At 41.9% G+C, this 20,567-nt stretch overlaps 1 protein-coding gene across 2 annotated transcripts in view; it reads left to right on the top strand.

Moving 5' to 3' along the window:
- Positions 1-20,567, top strand: part of LOC126991775 (uncharacterized) — a 63,831-nt gene that overhangs the window by 25,528 nt on the left and 17,736 nt on the right. For both annotated transcript variants that reach the window (XM_050850453.1, XM_050850452.1), the window contains exon 6: positions 4,065-4,160. In XM_050850453.1, the coding sequence (XP_050706410.1) occupies positions 4,065-4,160 (96 nt within the window). The remainder of the gene's footprint in view (positions 1-4,064; positions 4,161-20,567) is intronic.

Below are 20,567 nucleotides of genomic sequence, written 5' to 3'. Positions count from 1 at the left end.
CCATCAGTACCTGGAACCGGTGGTGGCTAAGGCTGTGGGAGAGGATGGAGTTGACGACCTTCACTATGACAGACATGACATCAAAGAGGTTGGCAGACTTGGCGCACAGGGCCTCTTGGTGGATGATGCAGTGCACCTTGTGGATGGGCTGAGTGTGTCCGGCGGCCTCACAGTGGCGCACTAGCAGCGAAGCGGCACTCTTCTTCTCCCCAATCATTGCCCGGGCACCATCAAGCCCATGTTCACACTGTGCCGACTCTGGGCCAAGACAACCCACGACTCTAGGGTACACGAGGTCTTGGGTGTTGATGTGAAAGGGTCGGGCATGTCTTGAAAGAGGTCTTGAGACTGCTGTGCCGACGTCATGATGGGAGTCTGGAGTTGTGAGGGGTAGCGCAAAAAAGTATTCCATGCTAAACTTTCACGACAAGAGTCAGCAAGAGTCTGGACCAACCATCACTTCCGGTTGAGGTCTGAGGGAGGCTTGGGGCAGTCGTGACGACTGTCGTCAACAGTCTTGGCTTGTCTTGAGACAGTCGTGACGACTGTCGGGGCCATTTCTCAAATTTTTACAGTTTCCTGTCGGCACAGTCGTCTGTGCCGACTACTTAAGAATGATGAGGGACTGTCATGAAGACAGTCTTTGTCTAATGAAGGACGTTCGTGATGACTGTCGGCTCAGAAATATTGGCTAACACTGCCGCCATCACGAAATTTATATATTTATTTTGCAATCACAAGCACAATAACAACTGGGCATGGTTACATTTCACTGGCACAAACTTGGGAGCCGCACAGTATGCATGCACGCACTCCTTTTGCCTCGATCTCTCTTGTGTTGAATGACACAACTAGGGTTGCCACCCTGAGGTCAGAAAAATGTGGAATGCTACATCTCACTCTCCAATACAGAATGGATCCATATTTAAATGAACGGGTGGCAACCCTAAAATTTCTTGAGCATGCAATGAGTGACAGCTGCAGCACGCTGCTGGGGGAGGGACGTTACGTCGCGTATTTTACATGTATTTTAGAACGAACCTTTGACAAATTTTACAGGCTGGTTTTGTGATTAACCGAAAAATATGTTCACTACAATTTTAAGATACTTAATTATCAGCTTGACCATTCAGATAATAAAATACTATATGGAACAAATGCCATTCCTATTGGTTCAAAACGGAACGATACATTTCATTCTTGAATACAGAGCGATTCCGTATTTTAAGAATCGGCAAGGCTCGCCAAGATGCCATGGTCGCCAAGACAGTCGCGCAGACGGTCAGGAAGACCGTTGGCCAACTCCTTGGCAACTGTCAGCCAACCAGTTGACAGACTATCCGGAAGACTGTCGTCAAGACTGTCGGCCAATCGGTCAGCATATTCGTGGTTGTCATAGACATGGCGCCATTTAAAAAATTGACCGTTGAGACTCGTCTTGAGACTAGTTGGCAGCATGCCACAGACATTCTGCCAACTAGTTGGCAGAATGTCTCAAACAGTTGGCAATCATGCTAGCCGACACCAAGACGCCTAAAAATTCTTGGAGCGTGTGAGTCGACTTGTCAAATGCAGTAGTCGCTGGGTTGTCTTGGCCCAGAGTCGGCACAGTGTGAACGGGGCTTCATTCGTCACGCACACAAGACGGGAGAGATCCAGGGAGTGCTGCTTCACACACTGAAGCATGGTGTCGAAGATGTCTTGCTCAGTGGTGGTGCCACGCAGTGGGACAAGCTGGAGGAACTCCTCACACACCTGGAGGTCAGCGGTGACCCCACGGATGAAAACAGCCAGCTGGGCCATGTCCTTCGTGTCGGTGCATTCATCAAGAGTGAGGGAGAAGGCGACGAGGGTTGAGCTGCGGGTCTTGAGTGAGTCGTGCATGTTGTCCAACACCTCCTCTATGTGATGAAGAACGGTGCGGGACGAAAGGCACACGCTCTCAAAGGCAGAACGCTGCTCTGGACAGACAGAGTCCACCACAGAGACGAGGCACTCCTTGATGAAGTCCCCATATGCGAATGGCTTCATCCGGCGAACAAGGAAGCGGGAGACCTCATAACTGGCGCGCCTCTGCAGTTTGCTTGCGGATGTGCAAAGCTGTTTTCTGCAGGTTGCCTGACAGTCTAACGATGACGTCCTTCTTCTCGGCAGCAGAAAGTCCAACGGACACTGGCGTCTGGCAGGATCCGAGGGCAGAGTGAGGCGCGGAGTTGCCGAACAGTATCTGTCAGTAGATGCTGTTTGGCAGATTTTTGTTTTGTTTCTTGTCTGGGGTTTCGCGGGCCGGATTGCAATATTAATGCCGGGCAGGGTGGCGGGCCAGACGCTAGGCCTTCTCGGGCAGGATTTGGCCCGCGGGCCGGAGGTTACCCGCCCCTGGTCTTGAACATCAGTAAAGAAGAGACAACCATCTCTTGTCAGAGAGAAGAGGAAAAGCATAACAAACAAATGGAGGAAGTTAGAGGAAATGGTCCATGAGCAAAGCCATGTGTCCTGTGACTCATGTCATGGAGCTCCCGCATGATCCATGACTTTCCAGTGTCCCGAGAATCAGTCTTGCTTGTTCCTTCTACTTCTCAGGAGCATGGTTTATCAAGGTATGTTTTATGATCAACATTATCAGAAGGAACAAGAAGAGCCTGACAGCAAAAATGAAATGATAATGAATGAAAAATGAAATCATTAGCAAGAGCCTAGAGGATAGAAAATGATTTTATATTCGTGCTGTCCCTGTGTGAATAAATGAATGCTGCAGGAGAATTCTAAAAACAACCTGTCAACAAAGAGGAACAACTCTGAGACCCTCTCAAAAAAGGCAACCCCTGAAAGTGGGGACAGGATCCTGAAATAACAATGACTTTCTGACCTTCAATGAATCCTTCATGCTCATAATAAGAAAAAACTGTAATTATTTATTTTGATATGAAAAGAGGATAGAAAACACATCAAATGACATATCAAAACTGACCTTATAGAATGGGAAAAAAGTCTTGGAAAGTATTTGAAACTTTAACAGGCCATAACAGATGGGGAGGCGGTGGCTGAGTGGATAGTGTGACGGCGCTGTGTCCAAGACGACGCGGGTTCGTGCCTCGCCCGGTGCCACAAGCTGGGATTTTTTAGTCACTGCCGAGTGATCTAAGACTATCCATACACTGTCCAGAAGACCACCTATCAACCCGGACTCTAGATACTAGAATCAAAGATGAGCTTTGGGGGGGCAGCATGAGCCAATGCAAGATGGCGCCACTATAAACACTTGCCTGCGCCACGATGGGCTGGGGCCGACCATCAGGCCCCATCAAGCAAGCTTACCAGCGCCATAGGCAAATACGCAAAAAAAAAAAAAAATAATAATAAATAAATAAATGAAATAATAATAATAATGATAAAAAAATCTCAAAACATGATTTCTTCACCTTTGAAATACTGTATATCTTTTCAGTCATTTATGCATCAATTTCAGTGAAACAAACACTCAGCAAAAACAGAAGCCCAGTAGTTCAATGTAGCAACCAGATTTTTTGTAGTTTGGTGACAAAAATATTTGCAAATATTTTTTCCATTTTTATGCCAAAATTTTTCATGAAGAAAAAATCTTTATCGAAAATTGCGTTGGTTACATTACGCCAAAGATCACAGTTTGACCTTCCTTGTATGTGAGGCACATAACTGTACAATAAAAATTGTAGGAGATAAGTTTAAAAAATCTGGTCTGGATGTGGGAGGAGGAGGAGAAGTGGTTGGAGATTAGAAGACTTGGACTGTAGTAGCTCTCATCTGTATAGTGGCTTTGACTTTCCATAATATTTTCACATCAATATAATCATTAATAACGATTTTCAAAAATCAACCAGTCACTCTTCTCAAGAATAATCTCAGGGTCATGGCAGTCTACTCACAAAGAAACTACCACTCACAAGTATTGTTTTTCATGGTGTTATAACAGCAGATTTATAAAGGTGACCATTTATGCTGTATGATATTTACCCACAGTATCATATTCATTTGATTTCCACACAATTCAGCTTTTATACTAGTTGATGCACCCTAATTTTCAGGCCAAGGCATTTCTGAAGAGCCAAATCATGAATAACCAGAGGCTGACGGCTGAAGTGTCTTACCCCCCATCTGGCAGAGGCCTGATCCATGTTGAGGTAAGTTGCTGCCTGACGTCAACACAGCTTGTTTGGGAGTATAATTTTGCACAGCATACTATTATCAAGTCCTGATGCTTTTGTGGGTGGAGTCACTTTCATCTTTTGTCTGTGCTGTTCCTAAGGCAATCTGCCTGTGCAAGAATTTGATTGATATTGTAGAATGGAAAATATGAATTCGCAAAATTTTAACAATGAACCTTATATTTTGTTAGCTGATTGGTCGAACCACAGTGACAAATATTTACCTCATAATATCATTATCAAAAATGACAGAGCATAAACCTTGGGTTACAACAATATAATACAGATCTTAAGCTACCTGGAAGAAATAGCCCCGTTTGTGGATTCACTATTTGTGGATTCCCACATTTGTGGATATCCCCCAAATGCATAGAGTCGGCCCCAAAATAATTTTCGCGGCACCACTCCAAACATTGACGGTCAACCCATGAACAGTTCAGCTGTTCCTAAGGAAAGGACGATATATACATACACAAAGCAGCATGAAATACCATAAATAGCATTATTCTTCAGATATACATACTATACACTGTATACTGTTAAATAAATAATCTTACAAATATGTAGTCATTGAAATCTCCCTGTTGGGTTCTCACTATTTACTTAAGGGGAGCGTCCGGTTTGAAGACCGAAAAAATATGAAAAATATTACTTTTTGTGAAAAAAAAAATGTGGTTGGGTTACACATTGGCTATCATTTCACAAAGATTTATGGTAAAACACGCGATACTTTTGGTTTAAATCCCATTTAAAGGTCCGGTACTCAACCATGTGTGTTTGTTTACATCGATAGCGTCGGGTTCTTTCCCCCAAAACTGTGGAAAGAACGGCAAAATCCTTATATTTTTTGGTGAACATGATATGGCAACACTTAAAGCTAGTGTGTGTGGGGATCTGGGACTGTCAGCCGAGAAGCCCGAGATGCTAGTGCCTGCCAAGCTGTGAAGGAGAGTAGACGCTCGCCATCTGTCCTCGCGTAGACTCGAGACCGCTGCTTATTTTCCCGCTGTTTCCTGCTTTTTGCCTGCTCACAGCCATGGGACGGGTATCTAAGAGGAAGAAGCAGAGTAAGAATGCCTGGATGAAGAGCATCGATGTGAAACGGAGAAAAATACAGTATGCTGAACCTGACACCACCACCGCGTCAGATGAACCCGTGCCGCCCACGCACTCGCCACCACCACTCTCCGCCACACTCGTCACTCCCACGGCAAGCACATCACAGCCCAGCACATCCCACGCAAAGGAGAGTCAAGGAAAGGACACAGAAGATACCTCGTTACTCTCTGCTAGAGAAAATCTTCTAGACATGGAGACTAGAGATGAAGATGTGGAAAGTGACGACGAGATTGTCATGCTGACGAAAAGGAGGCTGAAAAGCCTACTTTCCTCTCATTGTTCATGCCCAGATCCTGCCTATGATTATAGTTTCAAGCCTGATGCATACGAAAACACCATAGTCATGCACTGCACAAGCTGTAACTTCAAGAACACTTCGAAACCGGAAGCAGTGATAGCTGGGCGTCAGACATCCAAGATCTTGAGGACCAACATATCATTGACATACCTGTCTGTGATAGATGATGTTGGATTTGCAGGCATGAGAAGAATGATGGGTGCCCTAGGAATGCAACCAATTGGCCACTTCAAGTATTACAGACACCTGAAGTACTTATTTGATGAGATGAAAAAGCACTATGACAGCAAACAAGCAAAAATTCTCGCAGCTATCAGGAAGTGCTATGAAGAGCGAACTAACAATAAACCTGATGAAGATGGTGTCCTGAAGGTTGACGTGTCGTTTGATGGGACCTGGATGAAGAGAGGTCACACATCCAAAGTTGGCATGGGCGTCCTAATTGAGGTGCACATGGGCTTCGTCATCGACTATGAACTTCTGACCAAGTACTGTTACCACTGCACCATCAGAAAGCATCAGCTCAGAATTTCTAAGATCACTCAAGAGGAGTACAACAGGTGGAAGACCAAGCACGATGATAGAGAATGCACAATCAATTATGAAGGTCCGTCTGGTGGGATGGAGGCAGAAGCAGCCCGACGTCTCTTTTCACAATCTCGAGAAATGAAATTCGAGTATGAAAACTTGGTTTCAGATGGAGATGCCAGTACTTACAAAGCTCTTTTGGCCATGAACAACGGGAATGGCCCTTACAAACATACTAAAGTTGTCAAGCTGGAGTGCATCAACCACGTGCAGAAGAGACTGGGGACAAAGCTCAGGAAATTACGGGACCAGGAAAAGGTGGACACGACAACGAGGAAGGGTACAAAAGTTCGAAGGAGTCTTCTTGGTGGACGGGACAAGCTGACTGACAAAGCCATCGACAAAATGCAAAGTTATTTTGGCAAACATATCAGGGATAATGCTGGCACAGATTTTGTGACAATGAAGAAGGCTGTTATGAGTAGCTTCCATCACATATTCAGTACTGATGAAAATCCCCGCCATGGACTTTGCAAAGAAGGCCTTGACTCATGGTGCTTCTACCAAAAAGCACTAGCTGAAGGCAAGAGGAAAGATGAAATAAAGCACAAGAAATCCCTGGTGATCAACATTGGTGAAGTGGCAGAGAGGAAGATTAGATTAGTCTATGATGATCTCACATCGAAAGACATCCTGGAGAGATGTGTCCGTGGACTCACACAGACCACCTAGTCTGGACCATGGGGTCTGTGTGGTCTGATTTTCTATGTAAATCTATGTAAATTATCTCTCTCTCTCTCTCTCTCTCTCTCTCTCTCTCTCTCTCTCTCTCTCTCTCTCTCTCTCTCTCTCTCTCTCTCTCTCTCTCTCTCTCTCTCTCTCTCTCATTAGTAAATTTGCAGACGACACAAAGATTGGTAACTCGGTTCTCACTGACGAAGACAGGCAAAGCCTCCAAGAGGATTTGCACAAAATTTCAGCTTGGTCGGATAGATGGGAGATGCCCTTTAACGTAGACAAGTGCCAGGTCCTTCAAGTTGGAACGAGGAATAAGAAGTTTGATTACGAAATGCGCGGCGTTAAACTCAAAAGCGTTCAATGCGTCAAGGACTTGGGGGTCAAAATAGCGTCAAACCTCAAATTCTCACAGCAATGCATCGATGCAGCAAATAAAGCGAACAGAATGTTGGGCTTCATTAAAAGAAACTTTTTTTTTCAAGAATAAAGATGTAATACTCCTGCTCTACAACAGTTTAGTCAGACCCCACTTGGAATATGCGGTACAGTTTTGGTCTCCCCATCATGCAAAGGATATTGCTAAATTAGAAGGTGTTCAGCGTCGGGCAACGAAAATTATCCCTTCCTTGCGCAACAAATCCTACGAAGAAAGGCTTTCTACCCTTAACCTTTTCTCTCTTGAGAAACGTCTCCGAGGAAAATTGATCGAATGTTTTAAAATACTTAATGGATTCACGAATGTAGACAGATCAACATTGTTTATGATCGATGACACTTTATGACGAGGAACAATGGCGTAAAACTCAGATGTAGACAAGTAAATTCAGACTGCACCAAATTTTTCTTCACCAACGTTGTAGTGCGAGAATGGAATAAGCTTCCACCATCAGTGGTCCAGTGTAACACGATTGACTCCTTCAAAAATAAGCTCGACCGTCACGTCCTTCAACTTAATATCAACTAGAGTAGAAACGCAACGTTTTGGAGTCTTCTGATTAATGTAAAATCACTTAGGTTTAAGGACAGACCACCAAGTCTGGACCATGGGGTCTGTGTGGTCTGATTTTCTATGTAAATCTATGTAAATCTCTCTCTCTCACAATCAGTCATGAGAAATCCACATACATATATAATCGGATGTGCAAACATCCCACGTTAACTCTGTTTACATGGGGAAAAATACCATTACAATTGTAGTGCATTTCGGGCCATTACAATCGTCAGTCCAGACCTGACTAGCATCTTCTCTTAGTATCAGTGAGGAATTGCTATGTAGTCTAAGGAAGAAACTGGGTGTTATGAACTCTAGACTATCTGTATGTCAAAGGCCTTGAGTTTATGGCAAGTCAAATGTTAGAGAGTGTTGTTAAAAGCTCAAAGTGTGTCAACTTGGCTCTTCCTACTGCCTTATAAAGGCTGCCTTTCAATACTCTGATTAGTCTTTCCCAGGTCGAGCCAACCCAAGCTATAAAGGAATTCTAACATGTTTTATATTACACTTCTCTAGCTTGGATTGAAATTCCTTGGACCGTAGAGAGTTTTCAAGTATAGATCCACCTTTTAAAAATGACTTGGCATTATCACTATACAAGTACTGTGGAATGCAGTACCTATTGCAAAATCTTTGAAAGGCCAAAATAAAGTTTTTAGAAGACATATCAGGGAGCAGTTCAAAGTGGACTCCTCTTATATTGAGACAAGTAAATACCAGTACATATATACATTTTTTCTGTATTGTCACTGCTTTCTTTTTTAACCCAAAAGGGACCTGTGTAATCTACACCTACGTGCATAAAGGGCTTAACCAAGTTCATGTGGTGCTTGGGCATGTTAGTAAATTTAGGATACTCAAATGCTAATGCATTATACTTGGTAGGCTACATGTGGTGCAGTTGCTCAACTCTGACTTGACTGCTGCCCTACCTTTAGGGATCCAATATCCTTGTTCCCTTAGGTAATTTAGAGTAGTGCCTATGCCTAAATGTTGTACTTTCAAGTGGCAGTAATTTATTACTAATGATGTGAACCTGTGCTTTCTGGGGAGCATTATAGGGTTATGCACATCGAAATTGAAGTACAAACACTTTGCTATTCTACCTCTAGATCTTAGGATTCCCCTTTCATCTAGGAATAAGTTCAGATTCATTACTAAAGGAGGAACTCTATTAGCATTATTGATGGCACTCTCAAAAAGGCAATTTCATCAGCAAAACATTCTGCTTGAACTATTTTGATCCAGTATTCATTGGCTTTCTTTCTAAGATCATAACCCTTTAATTTGCTTAGGAACTAAAATAAGTATCCTGTGCTTCTCAATAATTGATCATAATCAGAATATTTACTTTATTATTTTGGGAAGTAAAGGAAGTACTTATCTGATGTTTATGATCAGGAGAGATGCTTAGCAAAGGGTATTGAGGCCACTTCTCAGAATGATTTGTTAGCCAGTCTGGACCTTCAAGCCAGAATTTTAGTTTGCTTAAGTACTTACTGTACGTTAATCCCTTAGTGGTCATATCAGCAGGATTTTCTGCTGTGTTTACATAGTGATATGCCACAGGGAGTTTAAATTGTTTTGTGATTTCACTCTTCAGGCTTTCTACCTCCAATACTCTGTTCCTGACAAATTTGGACTTTACTTTGGGTTCCTTGGTAATCAGCCAATTTAGGATAACCTGGGCATCAACAGAGATGTTTATAAATTGGGATTGCATATTACTGTAGGCTTCTAAAATCACTGGTAAACATTTAAATGCTAAAATTACACCCATCAATTCTAGATTAGGGAGACTGTTCTCATTTCTCTTATTTAGAGGAGCTACCTTTGCTTTAGAAAAGAGGTATAGGCCTAATTATCTTCACTCAGAGCATAGGCTACAAAGCCATAGGACTCTACTGAGCCATCACAAAAGATATGCAGTCAATAAGAATTTTGCTCATTGAGTGCTTGTATGGGGAAGGAATGTTCGGACAACGTTTCTAAGTCTCAGCTTAAACTTTTTATTTTGTCTGTTATTTCTTTGGGTAGTTTTTCATCCCAGCCAACATTTAGTTTCCATATTTTTCTCATTAGACAGAGATTTTTTCTTTTAGTATCTGCCTCGGAGTCTTATCTTACAAGGGGCAAGACTCATTGTATCCTTTTTTACATTGTATCTGTATCCTAGTCCTTCATCCTCTTCACATGTATGCTCTACTAGTCTGCCATCAGAACCCATTTGGTCTCTCAGTTCAGTTGAATTAGAGTTTCAAGACCTTAATATAAATCCTCCTTGGTTCATCCTTGCTAGCTTTTACAAGTTTTTCATTTCAGTTTGATCATTGCCAGTTATCAGCAAATTGTCCACGTAAAAATTATTTGTTAGTATTTGCTTGCATTTATCTTCTGGAAATGTCTCTGCATGATGTTTCATGATATAGTTTAGTATGAAAGAAGACGAAGTATAACCAAAAACTATATTTTTATAATGATAAGTTACTAGTTTGTCTCCTCTCTTCCAGAACAAGCAAAATCTATTCTGGTCAGCTTCATTCTTTAATTTGACCATCAGGAATGCTTGCTTTATATCACTAAGCATTACTGTTTTATTTGTTCTGAAGTAAAAAAGCAATTTTAGGATAGAACCCATTAAGTCTATTCCAGGATAAGCTGCCTTGTTAAGCGAGGGTAATTCTTTATTAGTTTTCGAAGAACAATTGAAGACAGGTCTTATTTTAGTTGTAACCTGCTCTTCCATCTTAATGACAGGCCTATGAGGAATCCAGATATATTTATCATAATCAGAAGGTTTTACTTGAATTTCTTCTTTTATTCCATCCTCAAGTTGTTTATCAAACACCTCTTGGTATTTGTTGATGAGCCCCTTTCTTTTTAGGTGATCCACTGTCCGGTCTAGTACCTTTAGAGCAACAAATTTATTTGGAGGGACTGATTTTATTTTATCAGGATACAAGGGCAATTCTACGTTGGAATATCTGTCCTTGAAAGTTATACCTTCTTTAAACTTATCAATTTGTCTTTATCAAAGGACACCAATTCTTGGTCGTCCTTCTTTATGCCCATGGATTCTAAACTAAAGAGATGTTCTAGTCCATAATCAACCTCACTATCCTCCAAAATATGTTCTAAAGGGTTAAAGTATGACTTAAGAGGATCCATTACTAGGTTGATCATTGTTTTGGTTTGCGGGCTTAGTGACTTCATTGCTCTTTTTCAAGGATTTTATCAAAGTTTTACTCTGGTTATTATTCAGAAAGTTAAATACTGTGTCCATAGGGGCTGCTTTTTTATTTATTACCAGACTGGAACCACCTAGAAGTTCCTTCCATGTTACTGAGGACATGTACTGGAAGGTATCAATTCCCAAAAGCATATCCAGTTATTGTTTCATGATTTCCTTTTTCATAGAAGGTCTCATCTAAAAGGCCAATGTTCTTATGTTTGAAGTAATTAATAACTTCATTCATTCCTGGGACTTCAATGGTTATATTTAGAGTTCTGTCCACTAACAAAGGGACAGAATCTATTTTTTTATCTAGTAGTTTTATTCCTGTGGACATTTGCTTAAATTCTTTTGTCTCTTGGCCTAGGTAAGTGCCTACTTCACATTCCAAGGCATGTAATTCATTGACATCCTGGCATAGATCTTTAGCAGCTGTTTCTGATATGTAAGACCTTTGGCTTCCTGTGTCTATTAAGCATCTTACTTTCCTACATTTTTTTTATTTTTTAAAGTCAATGTCATAGTGGGAAGCAACTTAGATAAATCAAGGCTTCTCTGAGCCAGACACAAACTTACACTGGCCTTTGGTTTGGGGTCTGAATTATTCTGCAAAGGACACAGAGGAGTTGTGTGTTCCTTCCTTTTACACAACTGACTTGCAAACTTCAATTTAATTTGTTTGCCATAACAAGCAGATTCAACATGTCCTGAACCAGCACACCTTGTACATAAGGACAAATCTCTAGGTCTTTCGACTTTATCTTCATATTTGGGGAACTTAGAACATTTACCCAGAGAATGCCCTTTCGAATCGCACAACTTACAAGCTGATATTTGAGCCTTATTGAATGATTTAGAGTTTTCATTGTGCTCTTACCTTCTTTATCATCCTTATTTTTACTAGGACTTACTGATTTGGCATACTTACTTGAAGGTTTATTGTTAGGTTTGTCAAAGGTCTTTTTCTTAACCGGTGCAGTATTAATTAAAAATTTTATTGCCTCGTTACTATTGGCAAAAATGTCAGTTAAGGTAGGATAATTGTTGGACAGCCTATGTACCAACTCTCTCTTTAAGGTCACTGGTAGGCTGTTCAAAACAGTGTGACTGATTAATGAGTGTCCAGCAGTTTCTTCTGCTAGTAGGTCAACATGATGAGCCTTTAACCCTATTCGTTCCGACCCGGGCCACATTTGCCCCCCCCTGAGGATTTTTGTCAAAACGATCATTTTTTTTTTATTACCAAGTTTAAAAGAAAAACAGACCTACTGATAAACGTAGAAAATACCGTAGATTAAGATGCGATATCAAAAATAACCATAGGAGCCTCCGTTATCTTGCTAAACACGAATATTTAGAAACACCGACGCGAATCATTTTGAAGCACGGCGATACGCTGTGAAAAAAAAACCAACGTTCAAACGCCTCCGGATGACGATATTATTACTGTTATAAGTATTAATATACCTGTATTGTATAGTGCTATACTGCATGTTCTGCATCTTTTATGTTAACAAAGCTTTAGCTGATACACTAAACAGACCAACAAACAAGCTAGCTGTAATAAAACATATTAAAAACGTACACAGCCCGCTGTGTGCGAGAGTTATTCAACGGCAGTTGGCGACACGAGCTTGTGATTGCGGCGAGGCGATGACAATTATGGCACATACAATACTTTTGACACTACCATAAGGTGATAACTGTGTCTCGTACATATGTTAATTTCTTGTACTTTGGCCAGACAATTCCTATATATAGCTAATAAAGAAAAAACGTACGTGCTTGGAGTCAGAGAGAGAGAGAGAGAGAGAGAGGCCAGTCATAGGCTATTTGACCGCTTGAACCTAGCTCCCTCTTCCATCTTTCATAGATATATATATATATATATATATATATATATATATATATATATATATATATATATATATATATATATATATATATATATATATATATATATATATATATATATATATATATATATATATATATATATATATATATATATATATATATATATATATATATATATATATATATATATATATATATATATATATATATATATATATATATATTAACCAGGCAACAATGATAATACCAAAATAATATCAGTGCCAGTGTCACTTGCTTGAAATATTCATGTCATTCATATTCAGTTCCTTTCAATATAAGCAAATATACTCTTATCGGCAAAAAAATTTAGCGTAATAAAAAATACTATGAAAGATGGAAGAGAGGGGAGCTAGGTTCAAACGGTCAAATAGCCTATGACTGGCCTCTCTCTCTCTCTCTCTCTCTCTCTCTCTCTGACACTTATCATCAACGCCACCATCACGACCACCATCATCACCACCATCATCATCATCACCACCATCATCACCACCATCATCATCACCACCATCATCACCACCATCATCACCACCACCATCATCATCATCACCATCATCATCACCACCATCATCATCACCACCACCATCATCACCACCACCATCATCACCACCATAATCATCACCACCATCATCATCACCACCATCATTATCACCACCATCATCATCACCACCATCATCATCACCACCACCATCATCACCACCACCATCATCACCACCATAATCATCACCACCATCACCATCATCACCATCATCACCACCATCATCATCACCACCATCATCACCATCATCACCACCATCATCATCACCACCATCATCACCATCATCATCACCACCATCATCACCACCATCATCATCACCACCATCATCATCACCACCATCATCACCACCATCATCATCATCAACACCAAAATCATCACCATCACCATCATCACCAACATCATCAGCATCATCATCAGCACCATCATCATCATCATCATCACCACCATCATCATCACCACCATCATCATCACCATCATCACCACCATCATCATCATCACCACCATCACCATCATCACCATCACCACCATCATCATCACCACCATCACCATCACCACCATCATCATCACCACCATCATCATCACCACCATCACCACCATCATCACCACCACCATCATCACCACCATCATCATCACCACCATCATCATCACCACCATCACCATCACCACCATCATCATCACCACCATCATCATCACCACCATCATCACCACCATCATCACCATCATCAACATCATCATCACCACCATCATCATCACCACCATCACCATCATCATCATCATCACCACCATCATCAACACCACCAACATCATCAACACCACCAACACCATCATCACCATCACCACCATCATCATCACCACCATCACCATCATCACCATCATCACCATCATCATCACCATCATCATCACCACCATCATCACCATCACCACCATCATCATCACCACCATCACCATCACCACCATCATCATCACCACCATCACCATCATCACCATCACCACCATCATCATCACCACCATCACCATCACCACCATCATCATCACCACCATCATCACCACCACCATCATCACCATCATCATCACCACCATCATCATCACCACCATCATCACCATCATCATCACCACCACCATCATCACCACCATAATCATCACCACCATCACCATCATCACCATCATCATCACCATCATCATCACCACCATCATCATCACCACCATCATCACCATCATCATCACCACCATCATCACCACCATCATCACCACCACCATCATCACCACCATCATCATCACCACCATCATCATCACCACCATCATCACCATCATCATCACCACCATCATCATCACCACCATCATCACCATCATCACCATCATCACCACCATCATCATCACCACCATCACCATCATCACCAAAAGGAGGAAGAAGAGGATGAAGAAGAGGAAGAGGAAGAAGAGGAGGAAATAGAGGAAGAGGAGGGAGAGGAGGAAGAAGAAGAGGAAGGAGAGGAAGATGCAGAAGAGGAGGAAAAAGAGGAAGAAGAAAAGGAAGAGGAAGAAGAAGAGGTAGGGGAGGAAAAGGAGGAAGAAGCTAGAAGAGGAAGAAGAAGAGGACGAGAAGCTAGGAAGAGGTGGAAAAGTATAGAAGAAGAGGAGGAAGAAGAGGAAGAAGAGGAGGAAAAGAGGGAAGGGGACAATAAGGAGGAAGAAGAGGAAGACTAGGAAGAGTAGGAAGAAGAGGAAGAAAAGGAGGAAGAGGATGAAGAAGAGGAAGAGGAGGAAATAGAGGAAGAGGTGGGAGAGGAGGAAGAAGAGAAAGAGGAAGAGGAGGAAGAAGAAGAGCAAAATCAAGAAAAAGGAAGAAGAAGATGAGAAGGAAGAAGAAAAGGAAGAGTGAGAGGAAGAATGAGGAAGAAGAGTAGGACGAGAAGCTAGGAAGAGGAGGAAAAGTAGGAAGCAGAGGAAGAGGAAAAGGAAAAAGAAGAAGAGGAAGAGGAGGGGGAAAAGAGGGAAGAGGGAAAAGGAGAAAGAAGAAGAAGAGGAGGAAGAAGAGGAAAAGGAGGAAGAAGAGGAGGAAGGAAAGGAGGAAGAGCAGGAAGAAGAGTAAGAGGAAGAAGAGGAGGAAGAAAAGAAGGAAGAAGAACAGGAAGAAAAGAAGGAGGAAGAACAGGAAGAGGAGGAAGATGAAGAAGAAGAGGAAGAAGGAAGGGAAGAGGAAGAAGAGGAAGAGGCAGAAGAAAAGGAAGAGGAAGAAAAAGAGGCGAGAAGCTAGCGAGAAAAGGAAAAGGAGGAAAAGGAGGAAGAAGAGGAAGAGGAAGAAGAAAAGGAGAAAGAAGAGGAAGAGGAGGAAGAAGAAAAGGAGAAAGAAGAGGAGGAAGAAAAGAAGGAAGAAGAGGAAGAAGAAGAAGAAAAGAAGGAAGAATAGGAAGAGGAGGAAGAAGAAGAAAAGAAGGAAGAATAGGAGGAAGAGGGAGAAAAGGATTTTATTTCTTGAGAGTTTCTTTTCACTCATTATTCACTATTGCTTTACACCATTGATTAGGTTGCAGTACTTAGTGTTCACGAGCGTTATTGTTGTTCAGAAAAATCAATACGATGCTGGCTATACGAGCGCGAAAAATCTCAAGGGGTCGGAACGTATAGGGTTAACTCATGTAGGTAAGACCTCATTTCGTTCAAATAAACTTTATCAGAAGTATAATCAGAGTCAAATTCCCCAGTAGGTGTTGCTTTTAAAATGCTCTTGTAAGTTTCATCTATGATGTATTTCACATCTAGAAACTCTTGCTTAAACATCTGAATGGCCAAATGGTAGTTGGCATCAGAGATGGTTAAGTGTTTGACTACGGATAGAGAGTAATCTCTTAAGTACCCATACAGGTAGGATTGTTTAGCAGAGTCCATTAATTTTTCTCTGGAACCAATAACATTATTAAACTGAGTTAGGAAGGTGTTAAAGGCAAATTTATCCTTCTTTCCTCTAAAGGTTCTGCACTGTAGTGGAGGAGGCTTACTCTCACCTAGGTTTCCATCCGTGAATTTATCAGCTTAAGCATTACTAGCAAGTTCTCTTTGAGTATTCATGTAATATTGGTCCAAGTCCGTGCTGATTTGCACTGAGTAATCTACTTGGGAATCAAGTTCATCATAAAAGTACTTCTCATCATGAATACCCAAATCATGCTGTTCCATAAGGTCATTAATTTCTTTATCATAACATTTGACCTGGTCAATTTCAGCTTCAATTTCCTTTAACCCTTTCCATCCGTGACGCAGACGTCGGCATCACAGTATGGAAAGGGTCAAGAGGAGATGGAAGAGGATTAATGCTCTTCTAAACCTCTCAATCCTCCTCTAAATTCCTCTTATATCCTCTTCCATTTCCTCTTAAGAGGTTTAGAAGAGGATTAAGAGGAAATGGAAGAGGATTAAGAGGTTTAGAAGAGGACTAATGGTGACGCCGTCGAACGCCCGTTGGACGCCGATGTCGGTGTCGTCGAAGTGAAGGGGATAATCGTTTTTTACAGAAAGAGGGTGTCAACTGGATAGCTTCATTCAACTCATTTATCTTATTGATGTTAATGGTGACCTTGCATTTGTGAACACTCCTTTTTCTGCGTAATAAACTAGTTAACTCTTTAGGGTTAACCTTCTCATTCAGTTTCTCCTCCCTAGATCCAAACATAGTTGAAAATATATAAAAGTGTGTTTGTCAATAAATTTTACTTAAAATTACCTACTGAAATACCTCAAATCATTCACTGCATGAGTATATTCAAGCTCGCCCCCAGCCAGCAGTCCCCAGGACTTGAATGCAACGACCCCGTAACATTCAGTTGAATGAGACTGAAGTCGCAGCACTAAATCCAAAGCATTGTCCATGGCCGAGAGCGAGCTCCGCTCCTCTCGGAATGGTAACTACCATTCCGGGATTGAGGTGCTTAAAGCATCAATTCCCCCAGATTATTTGCGAAGCATTGGTAATCCCCATCGTCCAAGGTCATAGAGGGTTGCCACCCAGGCCACTGCTCCAGAACTTTCTCGAACGAGTGGCCGACTAAGCAAACCACTTACGTATCTAGTTTGTGCGGCTGACCTTAAGGGGCGCGTAGTCTTAGAAAGCATATGAAGTTGCATATTTTTGGCTGTAAATTTTACACAATAAAGTAGACTATAATCTAACATCTCTGGCAAAGTTTGAGCCTGATTGACGGAATTTTTTTTTTTTCTGGAAAATATTTGACCGAATTTGAGTTCTAAATAACGTTTTTATATATGGGTTTTCAGCTTTTTTTGTTCATTGGACAATGTAAAGTAACCTCAGTGCTAAGATTTGGCCAATATGTGTTGGCAATTTTTTGTTTCCATATATATAATAAAAAAAATTTATTACGTAACCAAACACATTTCGCTGTTTCAGTGTAAAATATATGAAAAAAATATTCTATGACGCTTAGAAGAGTTTTGTCTTGATGGAAATATAGTCTTACCATTACCGTATTGAATGAACTTATCCAATTGGAAATGTCTTTTATAGGCTATCAGAATTTTAACCAAAAATGCCAATAACTTACATTTTGAGAAATCATCGTTTTTACATTTCGTTACCATAATATGTTTGATATGCTATTTCTGCAATGTATTTTTTATTCTACAGATATTTCTGAGTTATGGTACCTGGTCCCCTCCTTTCTCAAAGGATATTATACACTCGATGGTGTGGGTATCATGGGGCACCACCCCACTCATTGTAGATAGGTTTTTACTCAGAAGCCTCCAGGCTTATAATGTTTTTTCTGCTGCCTTGCTGGCTTGTTTTCTTGTCTTTTCTTCTTCCTCTTCTCGTTCTTGGTTCTGCTTGTCCTCTTTTCCTTCCGCTCAAGAGAATCTATGAAGTTGGAGGACCTCTTGAACCCAAGCGAGGTCAGGAGGTTGGGTTCACTGTGCCCAAAGTTATGCTCCAGGATTGTGACCTGGGACACAAAGACAGTCCTATGTAGGCCACAGAATTTGTCTTCTGAAGCCTTCCTCCAGACCTTTCCGTGTAGGCTCTCATTTCTGTTCTGTGTCCTCCCCTTCAGGCACTTCTCTAGCAGCTCTGGTCTTGTGAGGTCACGGTACACTGTCCTGATGAGGCTGAGGTTGTCGTATGATATGTGGGACAAGTAAATCCTCTTGTCAGTGTGTGGTGCTGGTCTCTCCCCTTTTGCCAGGCTTCTCTGCACCCAGCACCATGACGATTGACTCTTGGGGCACAGCCGATGTTATTCATTTTTGGTGGCAGTGTGTTGATAATAGCTGGCCATTATCGCTGACCTCATGCTACTGTAACGTCTTTTTTTTTCAAGCCAACGCTACATTCCTTCTGACGGCCACTGTTTAGATGGTAATGTGGTAGCGGGGTGGTCGTCTGGCTATTTCCGAGCGGTTGTCAATGATGTGTAGACAAGCCTCAGGACAAGTGAAGACTCGTTCTGGGTTTTAGTGCGGTAATGATGGAAGGTGGATGGATTCCCGGGTGAACCACTCTGAGACAATGTTTAGTCGAGGGGGAAGTGGTGATAACGTGCCTGTGTGGGTGTGGGTGTGTGTTCAGTAATGCCCAAGTGGCAGGTTGACAGGCTTGAAATTATAGCACTTACAGTAACTTAGTCACTTATCTAATGTATGAATAGTTACAGCTCCTGGGAGGTTAGCGGAGTGACAATTTTAAATGAATACATACATATTACTGAACCTAACTAACTATCTATCAGGGAGATTGGGGAACATTTGAATGCTTATCTGTGTTGAAGTGCTGACTGGTGCAGGATGGAAGAGGGCACTGGGGCGATTGAGGCGCCGGCGGGGGTGTGTGGAGACTGCCAGGGCTGGTAACTGCAGCAGCGTTGTTGACGAGGCGTGGTTGAAGAGGTCATGGTTGGGTGGCGTACGAGCTGGGGCGTGGTTGCAGAAGCCGTGGAGGTGGTTATGACGGCAAGGCTGGTTTAAGGCGTTGTTGAAGAGGCTGCTTCTGCCGTGCTTTTGTTTCGTCTCGCCTTGCTGAGCTTTTCTGTGCCTTGCCTCGCCTCTGCCGTGCTTGCGGTGGTGTTCACAGGGCTGTGATGGACGGTCACGCCCACCTCTTAACGTGCGTCCTTCACTGCTCGTCGGTCTTGCTCTCTGCCTCTCACTGTCTGCCTGTATCTCAGGGTTTCTGTCTCCTCCCTGGCTGCCCTCTTGCTGTAGTGGTGCTTGTCTCCTCACTGCCCCGTGCTTCTCCCTGCCTCGCCTTTTCGCCTTTGCTCCTTGCTAAGCTCCTCCCCCTTCTTCACGTGGCTCCCTCTCTGCATTACAACTAGATAATCTATCGCTAGCTAACTAATAATCATTCTAGGGTTCAAGACTGGAGATGAGGGATTTCAGAAGAGTCTTTCATCCATTCACACCCTCATTCATGCCAATAATCTCTACTTATCACCCACACTTGTTCACCTGTCCACACATCCGCTCACTTGCTCGTTTGTTGTAATATATAATCATTCACTCACTTGCATTCCATACTCATTCACTCGTTACACTTTTGGACCGTTACACTACCAACAGTCTCATGCTTGTCTCTGACAGCCGTTGTGTTGTATGAGGAGAGCTTGTCAATAACTTTGTCAGTCAGCTGCTTTGCAGCTACATATATCGAAAAACTGCCTAAAAATCATATAAATAACGTAATAAACACATAACACCTTCGTTCTAGACCGCGGTCGCGTGCCACTCCAGGCCTGAGATAGTGTCAGATAATGACTAATTTCCATTGGAAACAGGCATCGTACTGTTAAGATATTTTAAAACAGTTATCCATGAACATAGACCAAATTAGAAATGCAAAAAACAGAAAATCGAATTTTAGGGGGATATTTCTTATTCTTGGCTCAAACTCTCCCCTTAAGTATTTACTTTAAAACAAGGCGGCTGGTATTTAAATGAATACAAAAGGGGGTGGCCTTATATGAAGAGGAGTCAGCATATTAACGTCTGTGTTACGTGGCAGCGGGCGCCGATTGCCGGGCCGGTTTGTTTACGCC

Source organism: Eriocheir sinensis, unplaced genomic scaffold (genome assembly GCF_024679095.1).
Source record: "Eriocheir sinensis breed Jianghai 21 unplaced genomic scaffold, ASM2467909v1 Scaffold336, whole genome shotgun sequence".
Classification (NCBI taxonomy): domain Eukaryota; kingdom Metazoa; phylum Arthropoda; class Malacostraca; order Decapoda; family Varunidae; genus Eriocheir; species Eriocheir sinensis.
Note: the sequence above shows the minus strand (reverse complement) of the source record. Positions and strands in the feature narration are given on the sequence as shown.